The sequence below is a fragment of the Muscardinus avellanarius genome, assembly GCF_963383645.1.
Source record: "Muscardinus avellanarius genome assembly, chromosome: 13".
Lineage (NCBI taxonomy): Eukaryota > Metazoa > Chordata > Mammalia > Rodentia > Gliridae > Muscardinus > Muscardinus avellanarius.
This window is the reverse complement of record NC_137799.1, coordinates 54632966-54648370: the sequence shown is the minus strand read 5'-3', so window position 1 is coordinate 54648370 and position 15405 is coordinate 54632966. Positions and strand designations below refer to the sequence as shown.

General features: G+C 38.6%; 1 protein-coding gene across 11 annotated transcripts in view; it reads left to right on the top strand.

The window, feature by feature from the left end:
• Nucleotides 1-15405, top strand: part of DENND4C (DENN domain containing 4C) — a gene marked incomplete at both ends in the record, with an annotated part of 121895 nt that overhangs the window by 81808 nt on the left and 24682 nt on the right. For all 11 annotated transcript variants that reach the window (XM_080709179.1, XM_080709180.1, XM_080709186.1 and 8 more), the window contains 4 exons: nt 2046-2155; nt 2413-2588; nt 10673-10855; nt 11520-11715. In XM_080709179.1, coding sequence (XP_080565305.1) covers nt 2046-2155; nt 2413-2588; nt 10673-10855; nt 11520-11715 — 665 coding nt within the window. The remainder of the gene's footprint in view (nt 1-2045; nt 2156-2412; nt 2589-10672; nt 10856-11519; nt 11716-15405) is intronic.

Below are 15405 nucleotides of genomic sequence, written 5' to 3'. Positions count from 1 at the left end.
GTGAACCAGTGTTTATTCCAGATTGATTGATTTTTTAACTGGAGATTGAACCCAGGAAGGGTACTCTAGCTTTGAGCTATGTCTCCAGCTCTTTTTATTTTTTATTTTGAAACAATTTCGCTAAATTTCTGAAGCTGGCCTTGAACCTGGGATCTTCCTGACTCAGCCTCCCAAGTGCTAGGATGGGATTACAGGCGTGTGCCACCATGCCTGGACCAGATTTTAACAACCTCTGAGCTGTCATTAAAATTTCTTAGCTTGCCTAGCTGAGACTTTCCACAAACCTGGATCCTCCTGTCGCAGCCTTCCAAGTGCTGGGATTACAAGCATGCACCACCATATCCAGCTTCAGGTTACAATTTTTAAAATTAACAGAGCTATGCTGGGCATGGTTTGCACGCTTGTAATCCCAGCATTTGGGAGGCTGAGACCTGGAGGATCACGGTTCACAGACAGCCTCAGCTACTTAGTGAGGCCCTCCGCAACTCAGTGAGACCTGGTTTCAAAATAAAGAATAGAAAGTAGGGCGGGGGGTGTAGCTTGGAGGTCAAATGCCCCTGGGTTCCATCCCCAGAATGCCCCCCCCCCAAAAAAAATTTCTTAGCTCTGGTGTTTTATTTCTGGAGATTGAACCCAGGGGCATTCTGTCTCCAAGATACACCTCCAGCCCTTTTTATTTTATATTTTAAAGCATGGTATCCCTAACTGTGCACTGGCCTCAAACCTGCAATCTTCCCATGATAGCCTCTCAAATACTAGGATTACAGGTGTGTGCCACCACACTCAGTTTAGCTCTGTTATTTTTATTTTTGTTTGTTTATTTGCGGTACTGGGGATAGAACCCAGAGGCATTCTACCTCCGAGCTATACCCCTAGCCCTATTTTTTTATTCTTTATTTTGAAACAAGGTCTCATTAAGTTGCAGAGGGCCTCATTAAAGTAGCTGAGGCTGGTCTTGAACCTGCAATCATTCTATCTCAGCCTCCCAAGTACTGGGATTACAAGCGTGCAAACCACGCTCAGCGTAGCTCTGTTAATTTTAAAAATTGTAACTTAGTGAGGCCCTAAGAATAAAAAATTGGGCAGGTGGTATAGCTCAGAGGTAGAATGCACCTGGGTTCCATGTCCAGAATTGCAAACAAAACAAAACAAAAAACTTAACCTGAATTTTTTTCTCAGACTTTTTTTTTTTTGGTGGTACTGGGATTCCTAGAAGCCTGTCTACCTCTGGGCTACACTCCCAGACCTATATTTTTAGTTTTGGAAACAGGGTCTCTTACGCCAGCGCGGCTGGCTTCGAACCTGCGCAATCCTCCTGTCTCCGCCTCCCAAGCACGGGAATTACAAGCGTGCGCCACCACGCCCGGCTCTTTATTTATTTTTTTGTGTGTGTGTGTTTGTGTGGTACTGAGGATTGAACCTAGGGGCATGCTACTTGCAAGCTTGTTTGTTTTCTTATTTGGAAAAGAGTCTTAATAAATGCTGAGGGTCTCCCTCAGTTTCTGAGGGTAGCCTTGAACCTGCAATCCTCCTATCTCAGCCTCTCTCCCAAGTACTGGGATTACAGGTGTGTGCTACCAAGCCTGGCCCTGACTTTTTTTTTTTTTTTTTGGTGGTAGTGGTACTGGGATTGAAATCCAGAGGCATTCTGAGCTATACCTCTAGCCCTTTTTAAAATTATTTTGTTTTGAATTGGTCTCACTAGGTTGCTAAGAATCTTGATAAATTGCTGAGGCTCATCTTGAACCTGTGATCCTCTTGTCTCAACCTCCCAAGTGCTTTCTGACTTTTTATTATAAAAAATTTTAAATGTCCTGAAAAGTTGAAAGAATTTTGTTATAAACAATTACATATTCTCTACCCAGATTTAACTTCTATTAACTTTGCCCTCACTTCCTCTATATATACATCCACAGTATAAAATTTTATGTTGAAAATAAACTGCAGATTTCATGATACCTCTCCCCTAAATACTTTAGCATTTATTTCCAAAATTCTAAGGGTAGTTTTCTATATAATATGCTATGATACTTATTTCTCTCCAGGTGAAGTTCCATTTCCTAGAGGCATAAAGGGGCAGGACTTTGAAAAATCAGACCACTGTTCTTCTCAAAATACCAGCATGTCTAGCATCTATCAGAATTGTGCAATGGAGGTAAAAGTTCTTTATTCTGCCCATGATAAAGTGGCTGTTTTGTATTTCAGAATAGCATTTAACAGTATTCTCTGAGCCCTTTATGAATAGGTAATTTTAATAAAAGCTAAATTACTTGATATTTTATAAGTAATATAATGAACTGATAGTTTTACCTATAGTATAATGGAACTGTCAGTCCCAAATTTTACCAACACAGTAACTAAAATTTATGTTCAGCATAGAGATTCTCAGTGTTCCTGTCTTTTTGTTCTTAGGTTTTGATGTCAAGTTGTTCACAGTGTAGAGCTTGTGGAGCTTTGGTTTATGATGAAGAAATTATGGCTGGATGGACAGCAGATGACTCAAATTTGAATACAACCTGTCCATTCTGTAAAAGCAACTTCTTGCCGCTTCTCCATATAGAATTTAAAGACTTGAGAGGCTCTGCAAGGTTAGTATTGTAAAAGCTCTCCTCAGAAAACTGGGAATGGAACCACTTTGAGATCCACCTATATTACTCCTGTATATCTTTTTGCAAAGGAATTGTAGTCAGAATATTATAGTGATGTGGTTGATAGAACCACAGTTCACAATAACCAAGTTATGGAACCAGCCTAGGTGTCTGTAGAAAGATGAATGGATTGCAAAACTGTGGTATATACACAGAGTGGAATTTTACTCAGCCACAAAGAACAAAATTATGTCATTTGCAGGAAAATGGATGGAACTAGAGAATACTATGCTATGTGAGATCAGCCAGTCTTAGAAGGGGAAAGATTGTATGTTCTCTATGTGGAAACTAGAGAGAAATTGGGAAACAAAGGAGACTTTACGTAAATGAGAGATTCCAATAGAATGGTGGAAGGGGATTAAGGGAAGATAGTGGGGTTGGGGCAAAGAGACTCAGGGAAGGAAACTGTTCAGTAACATTTACAAGTAGAGAAGGGAATGAGTGGGATCTGGAGGGAAACACACCAAGAAGTGCTGTGTGCATGTATGTTTCTATTACTCTGAACCTCATTGTGATGTATAATTACATTGCATCAATGAAAGTGTAGTTTAAAAATAAAGCTCAAACCAGGCATGGTGGCACATGTTTATTGTAATCCCAGTACTTAGGAGGCTGAGACCCAAGGATCGCAGGTTCAAAACCAACCTTGGCAATGTAGTGAGGCTCTCAAAAACCTAGTGAGATCCTGTTTCCAAATAAAGAAATTTTAGAAAATCGGGCTGGGGGCATAACTTGGAGGTAGAGTGCTTCTCGGTTCAATCCCCAGCAAAATTAATTAATTAATTAATTAATCTCAAGAGGTGAGTGGCTCCTAAAAGGCCTGACCCCTGGGGCAAGGGCAAAACACCATAGCGTGCTCCAGGCATGCCTTCCTTCTTTTCCTGCTTCTTCTTCTGAACTTTCTCCTTTGAGAAGAAAATGTCTTGTAATATAGAAGACTACTTAGACTACTTTTTTTTTTTTTATTTATGGTATGATGTATAGTACTAGTTAATCCTTAGGACTAAACTTGCTTTGTTTTGTAGACAATTTAGAACTTTAATGTTACACATTATTTCAACCCTAACACGACCATCTTTTTATTTTTGCAGGTCTCAGAATAAACCCAGGGGCATTCTACCCCAAGCCTGTTTTTTTTTTTCTTTTCTTTTCTTTATTTTGAAACAGGGTATTACTAAGTTGTGGAGGGCCTCACTAAGTAGCTGAGGCTGTCTGCAAACTGCAATATTATGGTCTCAGCATCCCCAATGTTAGGATTACAAGTGTGTACCACCTCACCCAGCTTAACATGACCATCTTAATTATGTCTTCAGCTCTTCTGTTGTTGCCACTTTCTAGTACAATGAAAGGAGAAAATTCTAGGTAATAAGAAGGACACTAGCTGGTCTATGATCAGTTTTTCAGTAATTGAGAGTTTGGTAATTGTATGCTGACATAAGTACTTAGTATTTTTAATTAATTAATTAATTTGTTTTGTGATGCTGGGGATTAAACTCAGAGTCATTGTACTTCTGAGCTACGCCCCAGACCTATTTTATTTTTTGTTTGAAATAAGGTCTCACTAAGTTGCTGAGGCTGGCTTTGAACTTGCAATCCTCCTGTCTCGCCTCCATTACAAGTGTATGCCTCCACATCCAGCTAAATATTGTGTTTTTTTGGTGGTACTGGGGTTCCTAAAAACCCTCCTACCTCCGGGCTACACTCCCAGACCTATTTTTATACTTTTTTAAAAATTTTTAATTGGTGCACTGTTTTGATAACTTAAAGATAACATTTCAATATTTCTTTTTGCTTTCTTTCTTACCAGAGAATATTTTTTTTTAGGTGAAACTATCATATATTTATATATTTAAATTTCATAAGAAAATCTATCCTAATATGGAATATGGACTCTAGATACCCAAAACGATCTCAAAAAAGAAAAAAGCTAGAAGATATATATTTTCTGATTTCAAACCATATAAAACTACAATAATTGGAACAGTGTAGTACTGTTCTAGAGGCAGATATATAAACCATTGGAGTTAAATAAAAGCCTAGAGATAAATTCTTCCATATATTGTCAAGTTATTTTTGACAAGGTTTCCATGAACATTTGGTGGAGGAAATAATAATCTTTTAACTAAATATTGTTGAAAAATAATAATTACATGAAAAAGAATAAAATTGGACCCTTACCTAACCCCATATACAAATATTAACTCAAAATAGATAAAAGACCTAAATATAAATTTTTTTTTTTTTTTTGTGGTACTGGGGATGGAACCCAGGGGCATTTGACCTCTGAGCTACACCCCCTGCCCTATTTTTTATTCTTTATTTTGAAACCAGGTCTCACTGAGTTGCAGAGGGCCTCACTAAGTAGCTGAGGCTGTCCGCGAACTGCGATCCTCAGGTCTCAGCCTCCTGAATGCTGGGATTACAGGCGTGCGCCACCACGCCCGGCTTAATATAAATCTTAAGACTATAAACTTTTAGAAGAAAATCTGGGTCATAAAACCTCACAACATTGAAATTGGCAGTGATTTCTTGGATATGATTTCAATGGCACAGGCAACAGAAGAGTATAAAAACTCCCGGAAAAAAAAAAAATTGTATATCCAAAGACAATGTAAACAGTTAAAAGTTACTGATAGAATTGGATAAAATATTTCCAAATGCTATATCTGAAGGTATATTAATATTCCAACTAGAAATCCTAAAAAGTAACAATAAAAGCAAACAATACAATTTAGAGATAGGTAAAAGACTAACATAAATAATGAATCTCCACAAATAAACAATCTTAGTTGTCTGTTGGATGGAAAATCTTGTTTCTCTGGTTCTGGTGTGTGTTACCTATTTCTTCTTTGTAGTTAATCTCTTTGAGTATTTTCTCTAGCGCTGGTTTTGAAGACATAAATTCCTTCAGTTTCTGTTTGTCATGGAAGCTTCTTATTTCTCCATCTAATTTGATAGAAAGTTTTGCTGGAACTTTTTTTTGGCTGGAAGTTGTTTTCTTTCAGAGTTTGGAATATGTTACTCCAAGCCCTTCTGGCTCTCATGACTTGGTTTGGGAAGTCTGGAGTGATTCTAATTGGTTTGCCTCTGAATGTCACTTGGCCCTTTGTTTTTGTTGCCTTTAAGATTCTCTGCTTGACTTCCACATTGATCATTTTGACAATTATGTGGCGTGGGGATCCTCTTCTCCGATCCTTTCTAAAGGGAATTCTATAAGTTTCCTGGACCTGTGTATGGACCTCTTGCTCTATGTTTGGAAAATTTTCTGCTATTACTTCCTTGAAGAGATTGTTGATCCCTTTGGTTTCACCTTCTTTTCCCTCCTCTATTCCAATTATTCTTAGGTTAGCTCTCTTAAAATGGGCCCATATTTCTTCAATATCAGATTCCTGCTGTCGGATATTTTTTCCTAGTTTAGAAACTATGCGTTCATTTTTGGATTGATCATCTTCTAAGAACGAGATTCTATTCTCCATGCGGTCTAATCGGTTGTTTGTACTTTGAATTGAGGCCTTTACTTCATTAATTGAATCCTTTATCTCTTTTTGGCTCTCTCTGAATTCTTTTTGAAACACCTCTATTATTTCTACAGTTATTTTCCTGATTTGATCTTCTAGAAATCTCTGATTTTCTGTTTTATCGGGTTCTAATGTTGTGGGATTGTGGGCATTCATTGCTCCAGTGTTATTCCTCTTTCCCATGATTTCGGAAGTTTGTGCCTTCTCTGGGTTCTTCCCTTGGGTCACAATGACTTCACTTAAGGTGCTCTAGATCTCGAGTCTGTGGTATCTCAGTCACCACTACTCTTTTACTGGGTTGTATCGCAGAGTCTCAGACCCAGGGAGTCGATAGAGGCTGCTTTAGACTATAGGGGGTGCTAGGTTGGGCGTTCTCCTATGGTGTGATATCTCTGCCACTGCCACTCCCCCACTGGGTCAAGTCCCTGGGAGTACAGTACTGGGATTTCTCCTCTGGGGCCCACAATTTGACTCACTGTTGTTGAGTACGCAGATGAAGCTGTAGTCGACTCGGTGAATTCGCTGCTGTTGCCGCCGGTGGCAGTATGGCGCCACTGCCACGCCCTCGGCCGTGAGGCTGGTGTATTTCTTCTCTGGTTTTGAGCTCCACTCTGAGTCCCTTGGCTCTCTGTCCGCTGCTTCTCTCTGGACCCTGGTGGGCTGTTGAGTGCGTTGGTCTGTAGCCATAGCCGTCCGGTTATCTTGCCGCTGCCACCAGCAGTAAGGCGCTGTTTCCACGTCCTCGGACGTGAGGCCGGCGTATCTCCTCTGTGGCTCTGAGCTCCGTTCTGAGTCCCCCTCCTCTCTGGAGCCTGGTGATATTTTTGTTTCTCTGGTGATGGTGTTTTCTGGCTATGAAAGGCGCTGATTTTGTGGTAATGGAGATTGGTTGTTAGCGGGGCTCTTAAGCGCCACTTTTCTCGGTTGCCATCTTCCTGGAAGTCACCCCTAACCCTCTTCTTTTTTATACTTTTTTATTTGTAAACAGAGTCTCTTACGCCAGCAAGTCTCCTTCGAACCTGCGCAATCCTCCTGTCTCTGCCTCCCAAGCGCAGGGATTACAAGTGTGCGCCACTACGCCCGGCTTAATATTGTATTTATTTTATGGAGCAAGTAAACTTTACATTATTGCCTGTCTATAGTTTTTTTGTCTTGCTTTGTTTTTTGGTTTTTTTTTTTGCAGTACTGGGGATGGAACCCAGGGGCATTGTACCTCTGAGTTACATTCCCAGCCCTCTTTTTATTTATTTTGAAAAGGGGTCTCAATGAGTTGCAGAGGACTTCACAAAGTAGCTGAGGCTGTCCACGAACTGCGATTCTCCTGTCCCAGCTTCCTAAGTGCCAGGATTACAAGTGTGTGCCACTATGCTAGGCTGTTTTGATTTGGTTTTGATTGCTGTGAATTAGTCCAGGACTTCACTTGCACTTGCTAAGCATTCACTATACTTTTACTGTAAAACAAAACAAGAGCCGAGCATAGTGGCCCTTGCCTGTAATCCCAGCATTAGGGAGGCCAAGACAGGAGGGTCGCCGTTCGTGGACAGCCTCAACTACTTAGTGAGGTCCTTTGCAACTCAGTGAGACGCCGGTTCAAAATAAAGAATAAAAAACAGGGCTGGGGGTGTAGCTTGGAGATAGAGTGCCCCTGGGTTCCATTCCTGTACTGCAGTAAATAAATAAATAATAGTGGTGGGTGTGTAGCTTGGAGGTAGAATGCCCCTGGGTTCTATCCCCAGTACCGCCAAAGAAAAAAAGCCTTTCAGCTGTGTCCAGTGGTATACCTAGCTACTTGGGAGACTGAAATGAAGCCAAGAGGATTGCAAGTTTAGGCCAGCAATTTATTGAGACCCAGTCTCAAAATAAAAAATAAAGGGATGAGGGTATGTAGCTCAGTAATAAAGCTCCCTTAGGTTCAATTCCTAGTACTGATAAAAAATAAAAAAAAAAAAAAAAACATACCAGGTGTGGTGGCACACACCTATAATTCACAGTACTTGGTAAGAGGATTGCAGGTTTAAGGACAGCCTCAGCAAGTAGTGAGACTCTCATCAACCTAATGAGACCCTGTTTCAAAATAAAAATAAAATAGGGCTGGAGATGTAACTCGGAGGTAGAATGCCCCTAGGTTCGATCCTTGGTATCATACACACACAAAAAAAACTTCAATTGTAGAGGTGTTTCCTTTCTGTTTTTTTTTCTATTTGCTTCAGGCATGAGAGTGAGATCGTACTCTTAGTTTTTGACACGCTGTCATCATTGATGTGGGCCTTTCTTTTGTACGCTCTTATTCCATTCTCATTAATTTCCTAATCCAACAAAGACAGCAGCTCTGTTATGTGTGTTTCATTTGAATATAGGATTGGCCGGGTGTGGTGGTGCACACCTGTAACCCCAGCACTTGGGAGGCTGAAATAGGAGGATTGCAGGTTCATGGCTAGCCTCAGCTACTTAGTGAGGTCCTCCGCAACTTAGTGAGACCCTGTTTCAAAATAAAAAATAAAATAGGCTGGCATGTAGCTAAGAGAAGCCCCTGAGTTCAATCCCTAGTGCGTGTGTGCACACACAAATATATATGTATATATGCATATGTATATGTTTTACGTGGTTGTTTTTTGATTTATATACAACTAGAATAATACAAAAATCTCAATTTTTTTATTTTACTGAATATAAAATTTGCCTGAGCTACTGTATGTACATCTAATTTATTTCTTTTCTCCTGCAAGAAATTAATACCAGACTTTACTAATCCATTAAGCTAGAGTTGGTCATTTCACTTACTTGCAGTTTTCTGTTACTACAAACTTTACTGCACTGATGTAGTACTGCATCACACATATTTTCTTTTGGACTTGTGAAGTACTTTGTCTCAGAAAAACAGTCTTACAAGGGAGACCACAATGTAGTTTTTATACATAATTTCAGTGAACACTGAAAGATTGTTTCTTATTTGCATTGTTACCAGTAGTGACCAAGAATTCTTATTTCTGTGCAATAATAATACAATTGGCATTATCATTTGTCCGATTTATACATTGTAATGAATATAAAGTCTAAATGTATTTTTTGTTTATTTGGTGTGTGTGTTTGTGCATGCGCATACATGCTAGGGAATGATCCTGGGTCATTCTTTTATTTCTTATTTTGAAACAGGGTCTTGCCAAGTTGCTAAGGGCCTCACAAAGTTGCTAAGGCTGATCTCAAACCTGCGCTCCTCTGTCTTAGCCTCCCATGTACTGGGATTACCATCATTCACTACTATGTCTAGCTCAAGTTTCATTGTTTTTGTTTGAGTTTTTCTGAATATTAGTAAGTTTGGATGTCTTTTTGTTTTTGCTTCTATTGACCTTTTTTCCTGTTGATCTGACTTGAATATTCTTGACATTAATTCCTTAAAATCACTGATTTCAATGTCATCATCCATTAATTTCCACCTTATAAGTTGTTTTTGTAGCTTTGTTCTAAAAGATGTTCCCAAGACTAGAACATGAAGATTTGTCCCTAAATGTCCTCCCCCCCAATCCTTGTGTTGAGATTGAACCCAGCCTCACTTTACTGAATTTTTTAATATTTTACCTCATATTTAGATATTTAATCAATCTGGACTCTACCTTTATGTGTAATGATAGGAATTCAGCTTTTATTTTTCCTCTTACAACAAGCCTGTTATCCCAGTATCTTCTACTAAGTAACCTGTCCTTTCTTTGTTTATATGTAGTGCTAAGTTTCTATGTATATTGTCACTCTGTCTGGCTCTGTGTTCTGTTCTTTTTGTCAGTACCACATTCCTTTTATTATTATGTTTTTGTGGCTGGTTGCTAGGAGGAGTTCTTCATATTGGATTTTTTTTTTCCTGTTTATAGTTTACTTACTCTTTGCTATAAATTTTTAATGAGTTTCTAAAAAAATATTCATCTGGAGTTCTCACTGAAATTTCATCAGATTTATAGAAATTTGGGGAAAATCAATTTTTCAAAACTAATTATCAATGAGCATGGTATATTTCTCCATGTTTTTCAGATCTTCTTTTATATCCTTTAATAGAATTGTAAATTATTTTCCAGTCAGGCATGGTGGTACACACATGTAATCCCAGTACTTGGGAGATTCTCAGCAACCTAGCAAGACTCTTTTTCAAAGTAAAAAATAAAAAGGCTTGGGAGTGTAGCTCAGAGGTAGAACACTCCTGGATTCAATCCCCAGTACCACAAAAACAAAACAAACAAACAAACAAAAAAACCTGAAACAGTCTAGATATTATTTTCTTTTGAAATTTTTAGGATTGAAAGGAAAAGAATAAGTACAGGAATGTTTGTATATTTGAAATAGTATTTTCCTCATGGATTATCTGATTTCTTAATAACTGCTTTACTAAAGTAAAGTAGTAATTCTAGTAAAGTAGTAATTCTAATTAATTAAAGTAGTGATTCTAAATACGATGAAGTTTTGGTGACTCATGAATTTTTTATAAAGGCTTTTTCTCCATTCTCCCTGTTTCATATTTAGCTTCTTCTTGAAACCAAGCACCTCTGGTGATAGTTTGCAAAGTGGCAGCATTCCATTGGCAAGTGAACCCTTGGAACACAAACCTCTGTGCAGTTCAGTAGCACCTGACTTGATCGACTATGTGGATTTCCCAAAATATAATGAGACCATAACTGAAGAAGCAAGCTATGCAGTTGAATCAAGGTAATATAGGGTACAGAGAACTCTTTGTAATACATTAGGTACCCTTGTACCCAGGATCTCACACTTGTGAAGCAAGCATACTACCAATGAGCTATATCTCCAACCCAAAATTTAATTCTTAAAAGCTGAAGCTTGTTGGGCATGATGGCTCACACCTGTAATCCCAGTACTTGGGAGGCTGAAACAGGAGGATCGCGGGTTTGAGGGCAGCCTTAACAATACAGCAAGACTCAACAACATAGCAATTTAGTGAGACTCTGTTTTAAAACATTATATAAAAAGGGGTGAGGATTTAGCTCAGAAGTAGAATGCCCTCATGTTCAGTCCGCAGTAGCCCACACACAAAAAATAGTTCATGCTGATTCTTCTCAGACAATAGACTCAAAATCCATTGTAGAGCCGAACGTGGTGGAACATGCTTGTAATCCCAGCACTTGGGAGTCTGAGACAAGAGGATTGCACAGGTTCGAAGCTAGCCTCAGCTACTTAGTGAGACCCTGTTTCCAAATAAAGTATAAAATAGGTCTGGGAGTATAGCCTGGAGGTAGAAAAGCCCCTGGGTTCCACCCCTGGTACCAAAAAAAAAATCCATTGTAGAAATACTCTAGTTCTCCAGATTTGGATTGTTCTTTATAACTATAGCATTTCTTATTTTTTTTTAAAGGGATGAAATAAAGAAAGCCAGTGGAGATGTCCAAACAGTGAAAACTTCATCTGTGCCTAATAGTTTATCAAAGCGAAATGTATCTTTAACTCGAAGTCACAGTGTTGGAGGCCCTTTGCAAAATATGGACTTCTCCCAAAGACCATTTCATGGTATTTCAACAGTTAGTCTTCCAAACAGTCTGCAGGAAATTGTGGTATGTAACATTATAACCATATTTTATACTCCTATAAGTACATATTGGAATACAGCAAAAACCATAATTCTTCTGTAGTAGACTGTTTTTTTGTTTTGCTATATTGGGGGTTGAGCCCATTTTAATAACATTAAAAAGTGATAGATGCCGGGTGTGGTGGCATGTGCTTGTAATCCCAGTGCTTGGGAGGCGGAGACAGGAGGATCACGCAGGTTCAAAGCCAGCCGCGCTGGCTTAAGAGACCCTGTTTCCAAATTAAAAAGTACAAAAATTGGTCTGGGAGTGTAGCCCGGAGGTAGAAGGGTTTTCAGAAACCCCAGTACCACCAAAAAAAAAAAGTGATAAGAATACATAAAAAATAAAATTTTAAACTTTTTAACACGGAGAACTTAAAATGTGTACAGAAATAGAAGAGTATGGTAAGTCACTAACCAGTCATCTAGCTTTAGGAAATTTTGGGTTATGGTCTTTATTCTATGCATACCCTCATTCATTTCCCCTTTCCTAGATTATTTTAAGGGAAATTTCTAATAATATATATTACTTTGAAATATTTCAGTATGTATATCTAAATAATGAGGACTTAAAAATACAATCAGCTGGGTGTGGTGGTGCACACTTGTCCAGTTCGTGGACAGCCTCAGCTACTTTGTGAGGCTCTTTGCAACTCAGTGAGACCGTTTCAAAATAAAGAATGAAAAATAGGGCTGAGGGTGTAGCTTGGAGGTAGAATGCCCCTGGGTTCCATCCCTAGTACTAAAAAAAAAATAATTTTATGTATGTATATATATTATTTAGGCTATTTTTATATGATAATGGCATTGTGATTGTATATGTTTTATATGTATAAAATATATAAAGATTATAGAATATATATTTATTTGTGTGTATGTGGTAATATGGTACTGGAGATTGAACTCAGGAGCTTTCTACCTCTGAGTTAAACCCCAACCATTTTTTAGTAAGTTAGTTAGTTAGTTTGTTTGTTTGTTGGTACTGGGGATTGAACCCAGGGGAATTTTACCTCCGAGCTACACTCCTAGCCCTATTATTTTATTTTATTTTATTTTATTTTATTTTATTTTATTTTATTTTATTTTATTTTATTTTATTTTATTGTGGTATTGGGGAATGAGCCCTGGGGAGTCTACCTCTAAGCTAAACTATCAGCAGTATTTTATTTTTATTTGAAATAGGGTCTCAGCAGGCTGATTAGAGTCTCACTACTTGCTGAGGCTGTCTTCAAACCTGTAACTCTCCTGTCTCGGCCTCCTAAGTAAAGGGGTTACAGGCATGTGCCACTACACCCAACTCACTTATTTTTTGATACAACTAAGTCATATGTCTTATTTATTTACTTATTTATTCATTTATTATTTATTGCAGTACTGGAGATTGAACTCACGGGCATTCTACCTCCGAGTTACACCCCCAGCCCTATTTTTTATTCTTTATTTTGCAACAGAGTCTTACTAAGTTGCAGTGGACCTCATGGATCTCACTAAGTAGCTGAGGTTGCACTCAAACCTGCAATCCTCCTGTCTCAGCCTCCCAAGTACTGGGATTACAAGTGTGTGTCACCACACCCAGCTTCTCATTTGTCCTTTAGGCACTATATTTTCCCACAGTCCTGATTTAGCTTATTAACATCCCTATAAATTGCTACTTGTGTCTTCAAAACTTGCCAGTTAGGGTTTTTATTTTGTTATTTGTTTGTTTTTGTAAGACAGCTTCAGAATAATATTATGTTCCCCCAGCAGGAGACCTAAGTATTCATTAGAATCTGTAAAGTAATGATAGTCTAATTCCATCATTTTTCTTTTTTACATGGAATTTCTTTCTTTTCTTTCTTTCTTTTTTCCTTTCTTTCTTCCTTTCTTCCTTTCTTCCTTCCTTTCTTTTTTGGTATTGGGAGTGGAACCAGTGGCCTTCTTTCTCCAGGTTATATCCCCAGCCCTATTTTTTTTTTTTTTTAAAACAGGGTCTTATTAAGTCGCTGAGGCTAGCCTTGAACCTCTGATCCCTCCTGTCAGCCTCCCAAACATTGGTGTAGAGGCTTGCAATACCAACCCGTATGAAATATATTTCTAAAGAGAAACTTCCCAATATCTTCTTTTTTGTTTATTTATTGTGGTATTGGGGATTGAATCCAGGGGCATTCTGCCTCTAAGCTATTTTTTATTCTTTCTTTTGAAACAGGGTCTCACCAAGTTGCAGAGGACCTTACTAAGTAGCCGAGGCTAGCCACAAACCTGCGATCCTCCTATGTTAGCCTCTTAAGTACTGGGATTACAAGCGTGCACCAGCATGCCCAGCTTTATTTGGTTTTATAAGTATGCAAATTATATTGGAAAGACAACATAAATGTTTGATTCTTCTGTTTACTAGTTTTCAATAACTTTCTAATAAGTGATCAGTTAAATTGGGGGAGTAGGATGTCATTATGAACTTTTCAATTTAAGCTTTTGTTTAAATTGTATTGTTTATTGTCATAGACAGCACAATAACTTCTGTGGGTTCTTGGCTTTTGTGATGAAAAGAATTTCTACATGCACCAGTAGGCAGAAGTTTTAATTCAAGTAAAGTAAGGGCAAACGTGGACCACCTCAAAAGAATGGGAAAGCAAGCCCGGAATCTTGTACAGTTCCTTTGTATAGGGTACCTAGAAAGGGACTAGCTAAGGGATACAGGGGAGAATGGGTGGCGCCCTCTTCTCTTTGAAAGCTTTCTGGTTCACAAAAGATGAGAATTCCTTTTGGGCTAGGACTCCTTTGGAGCAGAGATGGAGAGTTGGAGACTGAGAGACTGGGTGCAAGGCTGTTTTAACAAAAGACTACAGAACTTAAAAAAGATTATACTCTCAGGTTTTAATTGCCTCAAGAATTTCCTGGGCCAGCACATTGTGATTTAAAAGTATGGGCCTTGGAAGGATGAGAGAGAAGGATCACAGGTTTGTGGCCAGCTCCAGCTACTTAGTGAGGCCTTCTGCAACTTAGTGAGACTTTCAAAAATAAAAAATTGGGCTGGGAGTGTAGCTTGGAGGTAGAATGTCGCTGGGTTCGATCTCCAGTACTGAAAAAAAATAAAAGTATGGACATGCCTTTTTAAGAATAACCAAGTTTAAGCCAGGTGTGGGGATGCATGCTTGTAATCCCCACGCTTGGGAGGCTTGAGACAGAAGGATCGGATCACACAGGTTCAAAGCCAGCTTCAGCTACTTAGTGAGGCTCTCAGCAACTTAGTGAGACCCTGTTTCCAAATTTAAAAAATATTTTAAAAAATAGGTCTGGGAGTATAGCCTGGAGTTAGAAAGCCTCTGTGTTCCACCCCCAGTACTACCAAAAAAAGAAAAGAATAACCAAGTTCTATTAAAGTGAAGACTTCAGATTATTTAATTATTTATTTAGGGTGGTACTGGGGGTGGAACCCAGGGGCTTTTCTACCTCTGGGCTATACTCCCAGGCCTATTTTATACTTTATTTTAAACAGGGTCTTTATTTTAAACTGGTATTGCAAGCATTGTGCCAACACTCCTGCAGCTTCCTTGCTTTCTTTTGTGACAAGATGTTACATTATTAATGTTACTTTTTTTTTTTTTTTTTTTTTTGGTTGTGGTGGTAGTGGTGTTTTTGTTTTGTTTTTGTTGTACCTGGGAATAAACTCAGAGGCATTCTACTTCCAAGCTGCACC